This window comes from Engraulis encrasicolus, chromosome 6 (assembly GCF_034702125.1).
Source record: "Engraulis encrasicolus isolate BLACKSEA-1 chromosome 6, IST_EnEncr_1.0, whole genome shotgun sequence".
Classification (NCBI taxonomy): domain Eukaryota; kingdom Metazoa; phylum Chordata; class Actinopteri; order Clupeiformes; family Engraulidae; genus Engraulis; species Engraulis encrasicolus.
In genome coordinates, this window is record NC_085862.1 from 20062391 (window position 1) to 20079890 (window position 17500).

The 17500-nt window shown below is 44.0% G+C and overlaps 2 protein-coding genes across 2 annotated transcripts in view; both read left to right on the forward strand.

The window, feature by feature from the left end:
• The window catches only part of LOC134450838 (regulator of G-protein signaling 13-like), a 4253-nt gene extending 790 nt beyond the window's left edge, over window positions 1–3463 (forward strand). Inside the window, exons 2-5 of the mRNA XM_063200844.1 lie at window positions 552–614; window positions 1257–1321; window positions 1889–2055; window positions 2927–3463. Of these exons, the coding sequence (XP_063056914.1) occupies window positions 552–614; window positions 1257–1321; window positions 1889–2055; window positions 2927–3121 (490 nt within the window). The 3' untranslated portion in view covers window positions 3122–3463. The remainder of the gene's footprint in view (window positions 1–551; window positions 615–1256; window positions 1322–1888; window positions 2056–2926) is intronic.
• Window positions 3464–14610: 11147 nt separating this feature from the next.
• LOC134450245 (regulator of G-protein signaling 2-like) overlaps window positions 14611–17500 on the forward strand; it is a 5034-nt gene continuing 2144 nt past the window's right edge. The window contains exons 1-5 of the mRNA XM_063200095.1: window positions 14611–14746; window positions 15137–15202; window positions 16091–16152; window positions 16763–16929; window positions 17450–17500. The exon at window positions 17450–17500 is cut by the window's right edge and continues 2144 nt beyond it. Of these exons, the coding sequence (XP_063056165.1) occupies window positions 14652–14746; window positions 15137–15202; window positions 16091–16152; window positions 16763–16929; window positions 17450–17500 (441 nt within the window). The 5' untranslated portion in view covers window positions 14611–14651. The remainder of the gene's footprint in view (window positions 14747–15136; window positions 15203–16090; window positions 16153–16762; window positions 16930–17449) is intronic.

Sequence of the window (17500 nt, forward strand, 5' to 3'; positions counted from 1 at the left end):
TAATAGGTCACTTCACTTTTGGTCCCTTCAGATGTGAAATGTGGAAACCATTCAAAAGGAAAGCACATTACTCTAGCCCGACATTGAAACAGGTCAAGACAACAGGGCAGCGGACTTCGCACAGTGACTGGTGTAGGAGTGCGGTCCTTTCCTTTTGAATTCAGATGTACAATTAAGCATCCATTCACTGCTATACTCAGAGTAGAACGTAATGATGCGAAGATGATCAATTCTGTACAAACCATGAAATGTCCGTTTTAGCCTGCGCGTGACTCTACCCTGTTTCCTCTGTGAGGACAGCTGTGGTGTAGTGGTTAGGGAGTTGGGCTGTAGATCACAGGGTTGCAGGTTCAATCCCCACCCTTGCCAATCACTTCCTCCCTCCATGGCTGAAATGCCCTTGAGCAAGGCACCTATTCCCACTCTTCTCCAGGGACTGTAGTCAATACCCTGTAATATCTGTAAGTCACTTTGGATAAAAGCGGCAGCTAAGTGTAATGTAATATCATGTAATGTAATTTAATGTAATGATATATCTATTTCCTCAACAGTGGAAAGACCTTCATGTGTCGGCTGCAGTGCATGTTCTCACACTCCTCATCGACCCCGGAGACGTAAGTGCCACCAGAATACAACTTCATCTTTTTGCTTGTCACTGTGGTTTTCCAGTGGTGATGACATGACGTCATACATAGCCACCAAGAGGGATATGTTTATGTCTATGTGCTGTGCTGTATGTGTGTATGTGTATGTGCATGTGCATGTGTATGTGTGTGTATGCGTATGTGTATACATGTGCATGACATGAGCATGTGCATTTGTGTGGCGGTGCGGTGCAGCGGCCAGGATACTGTAATCTTATGTTGCCAGTAAAATTCATTCAAATATTTGGCTTGTCAAATGCGACTGGCGACACTGACAGCCGTGAACAAGGACGGCCATTCTCACGCTTTAATCAGCCGACCTCACAAGGCACAAGGACCAAACTGCTGTAATAAACAGAGAAAAGAAACTTGGTGCCGTGAGAAAAGAGAAAAGACCCTCGGTGAAGTCGCTCCTGTGGTTTACTTTTACCCGGACACATTTAGGCTTCTTTTAGAGCCCAGAGCGTAATGCTTAAATGTCATTTGGCAGTTAAACTAATTATATCCGTGCAATCAAAGACGCTCATCCACCCCCTTTTCCCTCTCTCTCTCTCTCTCTCTCTCTCTCTCTCTCTCTCTCTCTCTCTCTCTCTCTCTCTCTCGTCTTCACAGGAGGCTAACTTTAGAAGACACCCAACAATGGGCCCAGTCTCTAGAGCGACTTCTGGAATCGAAATGTAAGTCTAAATCAGTGTTTCTCAACAGGGTCTCTACAGACCCCAAGGGGGCGTTAAGAAGCCCTCGGGCCAAGGGAGAGTTTGTTCAAAAAAGTTCAAGAAGCTTCTCCAAGTTGTCAGGAGCCCTACGTGCTAGTGCAGTGGAGCAAATAATTGTGTAAAGCAAAAAATGTGCCGCGAATGAATCAAAAAAGGGTCCAATGTCATGGGTTTTACAGTTGCAGCGACTGCATGACAGACAAGATGAGACAAACATTTCATTCTAAGTCAAACGCAGCATATTTACAGTTTGCAAACAGTAACATTGACACTGTCATTTCAGCGCTTAGAGAGGGGACATTAACACTTAGTGTTGTTTGTACTCTGGGTTGAATTAACACTGCAATATGTAGGCACTGTCCAGCACTGCAGAGCACAGTGCACACAGTGCCCAACACTTCAACAGCTAAACTCTTTGTGTTTAACTGTAAAACTGTAATGTGTTCAAAAGTTTTGTCTAATTTGTGAAAAAGCTCTTATCTAATATGTCCAATCTGTTCATTTAATTTCTTTGGTTTTCAACACCAGACGGCCTGGCGACATTCCGCACCTACCTGAGGTCAGAGTTCAGCGATGAGAATATTGAGTTCTGGCTGACATGTGAAGAGTACAAGAAGATGAAATCCTCCTTCAGGATGTCCTCCAGGGCCAAGAAGATCTACGAGCAGTTTGTCAAGGCAGAGTCCCCGAAAGAGGTACTATAGCAAATGCATCATACGCCCAATCTGCCCTACAAAACAAAAAGGCAGTAACTGCATTGCTGTTTAAAATGACTAACTATAATTTAATGCCATATATATCAAAGTCTACAGATAAATAAAATGATTGATTTGGAAAAAGGGTGGTAATATAAAGTAACAAAACTGTCACATATCAGTAATATCCCAAAAACCACTTATACTGGATTGCAGCATCATTTTAAAGTCAACTGACTCAGTTTTGAGCTCTGCGCAGTTACTGCCTTTTTGCTTTGTAGGGCAGAAATGCTCTCACTGCATACTACTCTGCATCATATTTCCAGAGGTGTCAAAAGTAAAAGTAAAAGTACTTTTGTGGTGTAATTACAACACTGGCACATGACATTACATAGCTATTACATCATTTACTCCAGTGTACCTAATGAGAGAGATAGACTATGTTATTACTGAAAAACACTGGAAACCTAACAAGGACCCATCACAAACTTGATCCAACCAGTGCAGAGTTAGCTAATTGTAAGACAAGTACACAGGTCTACTGGTTACTCAGATAAGTTACTTCTGTTGGAAGGAAACTGTGTTTCTTTTTTTTAACTTTTTCTTTTACTTTTGACACCTCTGCATATTCCCGCTACATGTCCACATAAAATTACTAAATAGCAACCAATAGTGGCGAACAGCAAATGTGTCATGTCACAAATAAACCAAGATGAAGAATCCTCAATGTGCTTATATGTGTCTTCATGTGTGTGTGTGTGTGTGTGTGTGTGTGTGTGTGTGTGTGTGTGTGTGTGTGTGTGTGTGTGTGTGTGTGTGTGTGTGTGCGTGCATGTCTTTGCGCATTCTTCTTCCCCCCCCTGTCATTCAGATAAATATTGACTACCAGACGAGAGAGCAGATTAAGAGGAATGTGAAGAACCCGACGTTGAACAGCTTCGACGAGGCTCAGAGGATCGTGTACGGCCTGATGGAGAGAGACTCGTACCCGCGCTTCATACGCTCCGACATGTACCGCACCCTACTGGAAAACCTCGCAGCAGACTCCACGCAGCACGACAGCTAAACATCCCCCGATAGCCTACACGTAACCCACCTCCTCTCTCTTCCTCTCCTCTCATACCCTGCTAGAAAACAACAACAAACCGAGACGTCAGCAAAGTGAACTGGACAGCTGTTGGGTTTCTAAGAATTCCAGAACTCTGCTGATGCTGACAGAACACAACAGAACAGACAGGACGACACTTTGCAAGATGGATGACGCAGGCCGCTAGCCATCACTACTGCCATGATGAAGCCTCCCTCCCTTACCTCCGCATCTCCACTGCCACTTGCTATGGACCACAAAGACATGACTTGGGGAGAGCGTTTTGACACTGGAAGTGCTGGTTCTTAGGGTTCGGTGGGAGAATGTCCCTCCCAAAGCCTCATACACTTATCAGTAGCGCTAAGCTATCGGTCTGGACCTTTAGCTCAGCAGTACTGTGCTGTGCCTCTTATGCCCAAACTGGAGTGTTGACTGGTTTGAGCCCTGAGTGCCGAACTTGCGCAGATAGACTCAGTTACACTGGGATGGGGTGGGGGTGGTGGTAGTGCTACTGGGCACTACTACACAGAAATGCCGCCCCACACACCTGCACCGGGATGAGAGATAGTCCAAACACCCCACATACACACACCTCTACCGTCCCCTGATAGGGACAAGACGGACTCAGATGTCGTGGGGGGTGGGCGTGGAATGGCACTATCACACAGTCGAGCCACCCCACATCCCTACACCTCCACAGTCCCCTGATGAGAGACAGAGCCACCTCTTTACTTCCACACCTTCACCTCGACAGACAAGCCACCGCTATACCTCCACTCCTCCTCCAGTGCCACCGGTGGTGGATGAGTGACACACGCTTGGGGGCGGGAAGGTGGTGATGGTGCAGGATTCTAATCCAGGGAGACCCAGAATGGGGCCCAGAGGTCCCGTAGCTGGGCTATCTCTAGCCGGGCAGGACAAAAAGCCTGGTAGAGCAGCTGCCTTGGTTGGCCCAAAACAAGAACCGAATCTTCAGCTCAGGCAGTGGGTCTTGTACACTGGGACGAGCCAATAGGAGACCGTCAAATGGAACACTGTATGACTGAAAGACTGGCAGTGCCACATACAGCATAACACAAGTTGACTGAATGACCGTCGCTGCATTCGGTTGATTGTATAGCTGTTCCCTGCTGTTGACAGCATAGCCGTTGACACATTCTTCACTGATGACCACACAGAGTGCTGTCAGGCATCTTGTTCCTCAGTGTCTCCCGTAAGACTCTGGTGAAACCCAGCTCATCTGGCCCGGCTGATGGACAACTGTCATCCTGACAGGGCAGCGTGGAGAACTGGCCGTTTCTTTGCTGCCTAAAGGCCTGGACTGCTGGCCTGGACCCAGAACTGGCTCCATAGGTCAGACGTTGACAACAAGGGACTAGAAGATCAGACAGTTTCAATTGGACACTGAGTCGGCTCCACTGTGATCACTGAGCCGGCTCTGGCAGGGGAACTGAACTGGCTCCGGCAGGGCAACACCAGCCAGTGGACGTGGGCAGCACCATCTGTCTGTCAGCTCCACAGCACAGTGCAGCTCAATATGACATTTCCCACTCCAACATAATGGATGATGTAGGGAACCAAGCAATGCCACTCTCATCCAACTGTATGTGGTCAAAGTGTGTAATGAATCTTTCAAAAATTCGGACTATGTGTTTGGTTAGACGGGTAGTGAATGGGAGGGAATCTTTCAAACACATTTCAGCCTGCGCGCTTGAAGTGTTAAAGGAGGTAAACACTGAAGACATGCTCTGCCTGTGTCTGCAAGCTTTAGCACTGGAGGCTGTAGCACATGCTAATGCTAGTGCTAGTGGTAGTGGTGGTGGGTGGGGGGGGGTGATGTCCGTCTTTGCAAGAGGTGTTTCCTGTCGCTGCTGATAGTGACGAGGAGCAGCGTTTCTACAGCACTTCCGGTGGCTTTCCACAGCTCAGCTCCACACACACACACACACACACACACACACACACACACACACACACACACACACACACACACACACACACACACACACACACACACACACACACACACACACACACACACACACACACACACACACACATTTGCACGCACGCACGCACGCACGCACACACACACACACACACAGTCTCAGACTCAGATCTCCTGCTTCAGCCTATATTCCCAGCATTACACCGCATTCTATTGCACTTTGCGGACACTTCCATCCCAAGTGACATACAGTTATAGGTTACAGGGTATTTGGTAAGACTCCCGGAGCAGTGTGAGGTTAGGTGCCTTGCTCAAGAGCATAGGTGGTATGTGATTCAAACACTGCAATTCCTCATTACCCTCTATTTGCTTTATAAAGAAAAACTACTCTTTCGAAACGTCAATCTTGCCAAACACTGTCACTTTTTTGTTTCTCTTATTGAGGTGCACAATGACTTTGACTAAGACTGAGAGAAAAGAATACAGGACTGTGTGGTCCCTCTGTCGTGATGGTAGATGTACTGTAGTAGAGAAGTATATAGGTTGTAGAGAAGGTGTTTCACTGATGTCAGTGTGTGAGTGAGTGTGAAATCTGTTTCTGTTTTGGCTATAAAGTGCACACACTTTAACGACTGGACACTAAAGTGTCATCAATATTATTATTATTTAAAAACTGAGGTGTGGATCAGTTAAGTAGTCCTGCTGCCAAATACGACAAAATATTTGACATGTTGATTTTGGTGGAGAGACTTATAGAGACACGATGCGATTCCTCCTTGTACATGAATGTAGATCTATTTATTATGCTGTACGCAGCCTCTGGTTGGCTGCTGACTACTCTAGTGTTTTTGCTGTGTTTCTACGTATCAGATGTAATTATTATGAATAAAATTTAATTTATTTTGAAATGTATTTGGACTCTGTCATCAATTACTGGACATGGCTTATAGGGTGAGGACGTCACGTGGGGCCACTGGAGTGGGGACTCATTTGGAAACTTCATGGTTGGGTTTGTCACAAGAGATGTGACAAATTCCGATGAAGCATTTTCGAAAAATTCCGTTGTGTTTTGAAAAGAGGAAGCTGGCATTTGAGACAGCTGCCGTCTTGTCACACAGGCCCTATACCCAGCCTGTGTGAAGTGGACACACGGAAAATCAAGTCGCTCTACTTCCCTACGTCTCCTTGGAAATACTGACAGGAGACCCACAAAATGGTTTTCATAAATTGTTTTCGTGTACTCTGTGAATTAGGTCCAAAGATGGCTATGATTACATTTAATTCTTCCAGTGAGAGGAAGTGTTTTCACAATACTTGGGTTGGCAGACGATAGGGATTTTCTGAAACCTCTGCACTGCTGTTTCACTTCATATATAATCATGGCCAGCTGGTCAGGGTTGCCAGAGTGGAAGGGTTCCTACCAATTTGATTGTTTAGGGTGGCAATCTATAGGTAAGAAAAAGAAAATAACCCTATTGAGTGTATTTTACTACAGAGGTATGGCCATAGAGATCAATAGAATTTAGTTCAAATTTGGGTGGAATTTAGTGCCTCCAGGTGATTTCTGACCATTAATTTTGACTTCAAATCATGTCTTATCTGGCAACCCTGCTCTTGGTTACTGGAAGTAGGCGAGGGTGGGAACATCTTCTTTGTATTGCCGCACACTTACAGGACTTAAGTGGTGAAGCACTAAACAGTATGGGGGTGATCTGGTTTTACTTAAGTAAATTATCCTGTCAGTCATGTAGGGCTGTGGCACAGCTAGTTCCATGGAATACGTAGTGTCAACAAAACTGTGTCTGAGTACACATTTACAATATGTAGCTGCCATATAGACATTCACATTCACACACACATTCGCATTCACACTAATGGCGACAAAATGTCATTGTATCTTCCTTCTATCACTCCTACATATGATGTAAATGGCGAAATACAGTAAGTGGCGAAATAGTAAACAATATTGATTCAGATTCAGATTACTTTATTAGTCCCATGAAGGGCAATTCAGTTTGTGGTCCCAGTCTCCATCAGTCAATGAATAGATAGTATAAATAAAAAGAGTAGAAAATGAAACACAAAACCTAAAGGAAAGAAAAAACAATAGATAAATAGGAAAACAAAAACATACACATTTTAACACATACATTCAAACACCCTGTCCTGTCAGTGATGAGCAGCCCTCAGTAAATGAAATGGTCAGTAATGAACTCTTGGGGGTCACATGTTCCAAATTTACTTTTAAAAATTGAATTCACTGAAGGCAGTAGACATGGGATTGAAAAGTTCTGTACAGATATTCTAGATTATGTGAAGAATGTGGTACAAGATATTAGCTTCCATACAGTATAAACATTCAATGTCAACACAAACAAAAGGTCATTTTACTGTGCCTTTCATTGACATTTTACATGCTTTTCGTCTATAAAGCAACTTTAAAGTATTATGAAAAGTGCCATGTAAAACCTATGCATTATTATTATGATTATAATAATAATAATAATAATAATAATTATTATTATTATTATTATTTTCATTATTATTATGTGTCAGACTATAGCACGTGTAAATACTGTAGCATGCGTCCTGAACTAGGCAAGCATGAAAACCCCATCCCACTTCTCGCTCAATAACAATAACATTGGCAGTGACGGCACAATAACATTGGCAGTAACTATACTGCTCTCAGTTCCCATCAGTGACTCGGGTCTTTCCCCAGACTGTACATGCAGTCACTGGCCTATCTTAGGCCCCTGGCAGGCCAGTGCCAACACTTGACCTGCCAGACAGACCAGTGAGCAAGCAAGCGAGTCGTGGACTCCTTGTCCTCTTGGGTCACTGAGGAATCCAAGTGTAGGACACAACCTGACTGCTGGGGCTCCCCCCGCCAAACACACACGCACACACACACACACACACACACACACACACACACACACACACACACACACACACACACACACACACACACACACACACACACACACACACACAGCAACACACTCACACACACACACACACACACACACACACACACACACACACACACACACACACACACACACACACACACACACACACTGTTTGACAGGGCTCGGCCAATTCCAGCCAGATAAAAACAAGAGAGGACGACTGTTTTGGACTGCGCTGGCCAGTGAGCGGGGAAATTCATCTTTACAACTTTGCGTTTGCGTAAGCAGGAGAGGACGGCTGGACTAGATTGTACTGTGCTGGACTGTGACCAGGGAAATACATCTTTACAGCGTTGTGTTTGCGTAAGAGAGAGCAACTGATGCAAACTGATGCAAAGGCACACTGTACTCTGTAGAATATTCTAGGAAGGGAATATCCCCATAAAAAAGGCATGAGGGACATCGATTTGTGTGTGTGTGTGTGTGTGTGTGTGTGTGTGTGTGTGTGTGTGTGTGTGTGTGTGTGTGTGTGTGTGTGTGTGTGTGTGTGTGTGTGTGTGTGTGTGTGTGTGTGTGTGTGTTGTCTCGATGCATGCGTGTGTCTCGGTGCGTGTGCATGTGTGTGTGTTTGTGTATTTAAATGTGTGTGCAGTGCAGGCAGCTGACCTTGGCCAGTCCTGGACAAAATCATCTACACACAATACACACAATATGATGTATTTTCAATTACAATTTATTATGTTATATATGTAAATAAATACAGTATTATTTACTTTATTATATATATGATTCATTCAGAACCCCATTGCTCTGGGCTCAGCACAAATGACCCATTTGCCCCTCCAAGTTGCTTTGTGTGTGTGTGTGTGTGTGTGTGTGTGTGTGTGTGTGTGTGTGTGTGCGTGCGCGTGCGTGTGTGTGTGAGAAGCTTCTTGTACTCTTGGATGACTCATCGTCAACAATGCCTCTAACTTTTTAAGAGTTTAAGAGTTACAAATAAGGGCTGAGAAGAGGTGGATAGTTTGTGGTGATTTAACCCATTTTAGCCTAAAGCAACTGCAAAAACCTTGCTAATGCCTAAGCCCTTTTTGGGAAAAGGTGCCCTGAGCCTATAAAAACCTAAATATCTCAGCCTCCGAGGCAAATAAAAGCATGACATGAGTTGCATTTAAAAGCTAAGACCCTCCTCTTGCATGCACTAGAATGTGTTCATTTAGTTCTAACATAACAACATTTTAATAAACAATTAATATTTTAAAATAATCTCAAATCTTATAAGCCTATGTCGCTGCAGGCGTATACACAGCATCCAACATCAATGGGTTAAGAGCCAGAAGTACCAGGAGTTAAATCTAAGGATGCGGAATGGCTGGCCATTGAAATGTGCCTTAGAGGGAAACGGTTGACCATTTTATTGTATTTTAGAGGGCCACTGATGACATCGATCTCTCAAGACCAACAGCATCACGACTGCGTAGAGAGTCGGGTGGTGAAAGCCAGGTGACACAAGCCACCCAGCGTGACGCAAGGCCGGTTGTGTGAACACAAGAAGCCATTGTGTAAGCAGTGAAGAGGCTGTTTCACCAAGATCAGTGCAAGACTGAAAACTGCAAAAGAGAGAGAGAGAGAGAGAGAGAGAGAGAGAGAGAGAGAGAGAGAGAGAGAGAGAGAGAGAGCAAGAGAGAGAGAGAGAGAGAGAGAGCAAGAGAGAAATAGAGAAGGAGTGCAAGAGAGATCTCATCTGTGAGAATGTAGAACACAACGGGCTACTCAGGCAGGTAAGCACCAATCGGTATACACGTATGACAACTGACAGGTAAACAAGTAACATTTCCACAGGTGAGATATTTTCAGAACTATTTCCCCATACTTGCTTTTAATGGGGTACACCCACCACAGCACAACGCCAATGAGATCTCAACATCAGCAGATACAGTGTATGGCAGATGTCTGAATATTTCCTCATTCTTTCTTGAACATAGTCCCCACAATGCAATATAACGCATAGCCTACATAAACATTGTGGGAATCTGAAACATAAAACGTGACTGGAAGCACGGTGACATATACAAGATGTACAATACAAGATGCATGGTAATTTGAAACAAAATGTGATCAGAACTATAAGAGATAAACATGCATAAAGAGAAGGAGAGAAATAGAAAATGAGTGCAAGAGCGCTGTGAGATCTGTGAGAATGTAGAACAACCATTTAGGCAGGAAAGCACCAGTACATCCGGTATACACGTATGACAGCTGAAAGGTAAACAGGTGACATATCCACAGGTGACACAGGTTTGAGATATTTTTAGGACTATTTCCCCCACTTGATTTTAATGGGGTACACCCACCACAGCACAATGCATATGAGATCTCAACATCAGCAAATACAGTGTTTGGCAGGTGGCACAGGAGAGGCTGCGTCTTGGAATATTTCCTCATTCTTTCTTGAACGGAGTCCCAACAATGCAATATAACGTATATAAACATTGTGGGAATCTGAAACTCAAAACGTGACCAGAAGCATGGTGACATATACAAGATTTACAATGCAAGTGACATTTCCACAGGTGACAGACAGGTTTGAGATATTTTTAGGACTATTTCCCCATACTTGCTTTGAGTGGGGTACACCCACCACCGCACAACGCCTATGAGCAATAGTAGCCTAAATGCAATCAGTAAATAGCCGGATTCAAACCCGGGTCTCCATGGGTGTGCAGGCCACACTTATAGGCCAGAGGGTTAGAGCAGGGTGCACACACCACACCTTGGCAACAATTTAATGTGGAATGTGTCATTTTTGTGATTTTAACACATAGTGTGTGGAATATGACACAACATGTGTATTATTCAGTGAAAATGCTGTGTTTGACACATTTTGTGGATTAATAATTCTTATCGTAAATATATTTTAAATTTACAATGTAACCAAAATCTCATCACAAACCAGGACTGTGGTTTGAATATTACACAAAAATTGTTTTTATTTCTTTGATTCCTTGTTTTTACACTATTATTACCCCTTTCACACATCTAACCACTGACACAATATGTGTTGTCCCTGAGCACACACATTCAAATGGGCTGTCCCTGAGCACACACATTTTGTGTCATTTCTGACAATACTTTTTAGCAGATAGATGACACAGACCTGCTGCTTTCCTGTGGTCTGGAGCAGTGGCTCATATACTGTTTCACCAAGATCAGTTTTAGAGCCACAGTGAGATAAGCCAAACAATCTATGAAAATCAGCCCGTACAGCACGATGCCGCAATAGATGTGCACATTCAAATAGGCGTTTGCATGTACATCATTCATCATGCAAATACGCATATTTTCCACTGCCAAACCCGACATGTCCCCTCCCCTCTCACACATACACTGTCTGAGACAAACACACACATGCACACACGCACTGAGACGCATACACACGCACGCACGCACGCATCGAGACAACACACACACACGTACGCACTCACACGCACATACACACACACACACATACACGCACACACACGCGCACACACACACACACACACACACACACACACACACACACACACACACACACACGAAGTCACAGACACACACACAGTCACACACACACACACAAACACACACACACACACACACACACACACACACACACACACACACACACACACACACACACACACACACACACACACACACACACACACACACACACACACACACACACACACACACACACACACACACAGACAAATATGCACTGGCCTCCATTGCCAGACACAACAAAAGCCTCAGACCTTAATCTCGCCATCTGAAAAACCCCAAAATAGGTGCCACCTCTAAAACACAGCAAAGCGAAAGCGGCTGAAACCTGTGAAGTGCGCGCCTATCTGGTATGTCTGTCAAAAACAAGTAGACAAGCCATGAAATGCAGCCAAGCGTTCATTAGGCCCTGTGGGTGTCCATTTATAGACCTACAGTGATGCGAAAATAGCACAAAGTAAAATATGCATTTGAGGAACTCAAACAGGTCGGATGACTGGCCACATTCCTATTTGCTTATATGCAGGAGATCGAGATTTCATCATGTCTGCAGGTGTGTGTGCATGGTGAGAACTAGTTCGCACTGAATGAAGTATGCAGTACATCTGATATGTGTGGTACAGTATTTAACAAACAGCCTGCCGTAAGTGTGCATCCAATGCAGTGCTTATTGAAATTACGTATAGCCTACCATACGTCAGGTGTATTGTTTCTTTTTGTAATTTATGTATTTTTGTACTTTTCACACCTTAAAGATGCACTGTGCAATGTTTTAGCTGTTTCTTTTCAGAATTAATGCTACCCAGTCACAAATATTTCAAACCGTTTCAATGAGCAGAATAGTTGCAATAACTACTCTGGCCACCATCCTGGACAGTGCATATCTAATTATGACAAATACGTGAAGATGTGAAAGGAAAGGAAGTGGGAGAGAAAGGTGGTGTAGGGCTGGGTAAGGATAAAGTCCGACTCGAACCCTTGCCCCCATATGTGCGGTGCCTGTGCTTTATGTGGTACACTACACAGTTGCACTATATAAAGAATGCCCTCTAGATAGTGTCCATATGTGTAAGCATTGTTTGTTGAATGAAGTATACTACTGTACTGTATGTGTGTACTGTTTATGAAATAAAATAGACTGCAAATCAGATGGGTGTAGCGTTTATCCAATGAAGTATACTGGGCATCAGATGTGTGTGCCGTTTTATAGCCTCTAGGTGTGTGTCCATAGTTTCCATATAGGACAAGTGAAAAGAGAAGTCCGCAACACTGCTTGTCTATTGTGTATTTAATCAAGCAACGTTTCGACCTTCAGGTCTTCATCAGGCAAAGTGTCATTTCTCTTTTCACTTGGATTTACTCTCATTGTCCTGCACCTGGCCCATCGGGTGGGATGTGCACACATCTACTCCTCTGAACTTTCCATATAGGACAGACACGAGATGTGTGTCCACGATGTGTGTACTATTTATACTGGACCGCCACGAGGCGTATGTACTATTTATATTAGACAGGCACGAGGCATGCATGTTTGTGTGTGTGTGTGTGTGTGTGTGTGTGTGTGTGTGTGTGTGTGTGTGTGTGTGTGTGTGTGTGTGTGTGTGTGTGTGTGTGTGTGTGTGTGTGTGTGTGTGTGTGTGTGTGTGTGTGTGTGTGTGTGTGTGTGTGTGTAGGCCTCTTGCAGTAACCCAGTACCCCAGACATCATATTCCAAATGCTGTGATCTGTGTGTGTGTGTGTGTGTGTGTGTGTGTGTGTGTGTGTGTGTGTGTGTGTGTGTGTGTGTGTGTGTGTGTGTGTATGTGTGTGTGTGTGTGTGTGTGTGTGTGTGTGTGTGTGTGTGTGCGTGCGTGCGTGCGTGCGTGCGTGCGTGCGTGCGTGCGTGCGTGTGTGTGTGTGTGTGTTGTGTGTGTTGTACGTGCCTTGTGTAGTGCTTAGTGCATGTCCTGGAGGTGTATGTCCATGGTGTGTAGTGTTTGTCTAATGAAGTACAGTACATCCGATATTGACTTAAATTCAGTTGTGTTGACTTAAAACAGGCGTATACCAAGGTATAGTTGAAAAAAACAGAAGAAAAGAACAGAATGTGTTGTGCTGCTGTTTTGAAATGCAGATCAAAGACAGTTTGTTGTTCTCATTAACCCTTAAGACGTGGCTTTATAAATTTGTTGTTACCAGTATGGCAATGACCAAGTTGTGGTGCATTACTAAAGGACCTGTGTTGTGCCATAGTATTGTAGTGCTATGGTAGTTAATGGCTATTACAGTGTGCCACTGGAGGTACGGCGCGCATGAAGGGGCTACGGCAACATCACAAAAGGGAACGTTTGCAGATACTTCAATGGCTGAATACTGTATACACACAGGCCTTTCCTTTAAGGACACAGACAGAGTTGCAAGACACATACCACACACACACCCCCACACAGTCACAGTCACTACACACACACACGCATGCACAAACACACACACACACGCGCACGCACACGCACACGCACACACACACACACACGCACATGCACACGCACATGCACATACATCCCCTTCCTCTGTGAACAGTCTATTTTCGGTCGGCCCACTATCTCACCCCGGCCAGGGAGCTCGACAGATAGTCAATTCCTTCGGGTAAGACCGACCATGTCTTGGTAAAATTATGATTGACTACAAACCCTCCACTCCACTCCACTGTGTGTGTGTGTGTGTGTGTGTGTGTGTGTGTGTGTGTGTGTGTGTGTGTGTGTGTGTGTGTGTGTGTGTGTGTGTGTGTGTGTGTGTGTGTGTGTGTGTGTGTGTGTGTGTGTGTGTGTGTGTGTGTGTGTGTGTGTGTGTGTGTGTGTGTGTGTGAGTGTGTGTGTGGGTGTGTGTGTGAGTGTGTGCACGAGCACACTGTGTCCGTGCTCGACTCCACACACACCAAGCAAAGTAAACATTTGTAAAAAGAGTCACCAGCCCGCCAGCCAATCCACTTGGCGGATGTGGTCGGCCCAACCCTGTTGACGTAGAGACAGACAGCGGGAGTGCTTAAGTAGGCGGCGTGCAGAGCGCAAGGCAGCAGTCAGATCAGATCAGAACAGCTGATTACAGCCTCAGCAGCAGTAGTAAAGAGATGAGAGAGCCCACGCTGTGCCTCAGAGACATCACAGCCATCATGAGCACCAAGACACATACAGCTAACACACACATGGACAAGAAAGTCAAAAAGTAAGTCCTTTTTTAGCTTAATTGTGACTTGTTTTAAGGTAGGACTCCAGAATGCACTTTTCCCTCATCTTGAATTTGTCGTATATTGAATTGTTTGAAATTATAATTCCATGATTAATTTAATATAAATAAACCCAAATAACTGTATCAACGCTTTAAAAAAAGAACAACAAAAAGTAATTTTAACTTTTCAAGAAAATATACAATAATTGACTAGGGTTAAGACATTGTGTTTTCACTCTCCTGTCTCCAGGGTTTAACTCTACTGTGTTTTAACTCTACTGTAGTATGTTTTAACTCTTCTGTCTCTAGTGTTTAACTCTACCATGTTTTACTCTACTGTCTGTGTATGGTGATTTAATACTCCTGTCTTTTGTTGTTTTGCATCAGAAGCAAGAGCTGGAGGAGTCAGCTCAGCTATTTACTGAAGAACTCGCAACGGAAAAGACCAACCGCGTAAGTCAAACACACAAGACTGCATGCATGCACGCACACAGACACGTATATATGAACACGTGCACGTGCATATGTACACGTGCACATGCACATGCACACGCATACACGCACACACACAGAATGGGAAAAAAACAACCATAAAAGGCAAACACATAGAAATTGCATTTGCCAAGTTGTGACACTGTGAGGATTGCCATACCTCCAGGTGAGGTTGCGCTAGTCAAACCAGCTAAGATAGGCCTACTGGGCATATTGTTGGAGCTTCAACCTAACTAATTTACTCGATGTAGGCTATTGTTGGAGCTTGAGGACATTCAGAGTTGTATGAAGTAGAAATAGAAGTACTCTTACAGATGTAATTACGACACATAGTTTCAACTTTGTAATATCACACCACAAATCTTGTAATTACATTTGTATTTCTACTTTATACAACTCTGAGGATGTCACACTTAGATGAGTTTGATTCCGTGAGTCTTTTGCATGCGATGTGAAGCATCTCATGATCTTCACACTCCAGATAATTCCACTTGCTTGACACTGAAATGAGAACTGTCACTGGCCTGAGTCTATTGAACACAGAGCAAAGCTGAATTCCTTTTACATTGCTCAAAATGTCAGTGTATTTTTAGCTGTGTGTGTGTGTGTGTGTGTGTGTGTGTGTGTGTGTGTGTGTGTGTGTGTGTGTGTGTGTGTGTGTGTGTGTGTGTGTGTGTGTGTGTGTGTGTGTGTGTGTGTGTGTGTGTGTGTGTGTGTGTGTGTGTGTGTGTGTGTGTGTGTGTGTGTGTGTGTGATGTGGTAAGGTCCTGTGGTATGTTATAAAGGCAATGATGCAATTCAGTACACACCTTATCTTGTTCTTATCTCTCGAATGTTTCCATTGCACAGGCCAACAGTGGAGGAACTGGACCAGTGGGCGGAGTCGATGGACAAACTACTGGGCAGCAGATGTGAGTGACACATCTTTTATGACATGATGTAAATAATTTCCCTTTGAAGTACAGGTTAATGAAACATTTTTCTATTAAAGAGTACCGTTGTAAATGTGAGTGACACATTTTTATATCATGTAAATGATCTCACTCTGTACCTTGTGTGCACAAGGTGTTTGTGCCACACTTCCTGCAAGATAAGATTATCCAAGGAGTTTAGCTTTAATTGCTAATCAACTGGACCTATTTTTGAAGCTTGAAACTTCATTATGAAAAATAAGTTACCACTGTATCTATTTGGAAACCATGACCCTGATGAATGATAGACATGACATGGGTGTGTTTATCTTTCAACCGCATCTCGGCTTAGTGTCTCTTTTGGAATGTCACCTGAGAATAAATTAACATCCTCAATGAGTGTAGCCTATTAATGCAGATGGGCTTGTCAACAGGCCTATTCACTCTTTGCTGAAAGCACCCAACTACATCATAACAACATTGACAATGTAGAAAGTCTTCAGTAACAGATCAAGACGTCATTACCATTTTGGTGTCAATAAGTGTTTGACAGAAACTCTGTGCTAAGGGGTTAAGGTCTAAACTGTGCTTGCTCTTCTTCCTCTTCCAGATGGCCGGATAGCGTTTCACGTCTTCATGAAGTCGGAGTACTGTGAGGAGAACCTGGAGTTCTGGATCGCCTGTGAGGAGCTCCGGCAGATCAAGTCGTCAAATAAACTCCGCTCCAAGGCCAGGGCCATCTACGAGGAGTTTGTTAAATGTGAATCGCCAAAAGAGGTGCGTTTCTAAACGTGGATGTGTGCTTCTTTGCTTTAGTTTTTGTTTTTTGTAGCCTATCCATGCCATGACATTACCAACCAACAGCCTCAAGTCATTGAACAGACTTGGTTATTACAATTTAGGTGATAGCAAGGGTTCTCTGTGCAAAGGGGATTAAATTCTCACGTCCGGAATACGTTTGCTTCAAGGCAATGTCTAAGAACTCAATATCAGGTTGCAGCCAACATCCTGTATTCTTGAAACGGAGAATTCAATTGTACACTCAGGTGTGGTTGCTGTTGCTCTTGGGAAGTCTATGATGCACACACAAAAAACAACAGGCCCTCAAGGGTATTCAAAAGAAGGGAATAAGTTTAAAAAACCTTAATTACATCTGGCTAATCATAATTAAATTGTTGTAAAATGTTCTGACTACAGATGTGATCTTCCTCAGTGCAAAGTGTCCTGTATGTTGTAGTGTTTTTATCCTCCCCAAACTCAATGTCCTGTGCGTGTGTTTGTCATTGTCTTTCCTCAGGTGAACCTGGACTACCTCACCCGGGACGCCATCGAGCAGACTCTGTCTCTG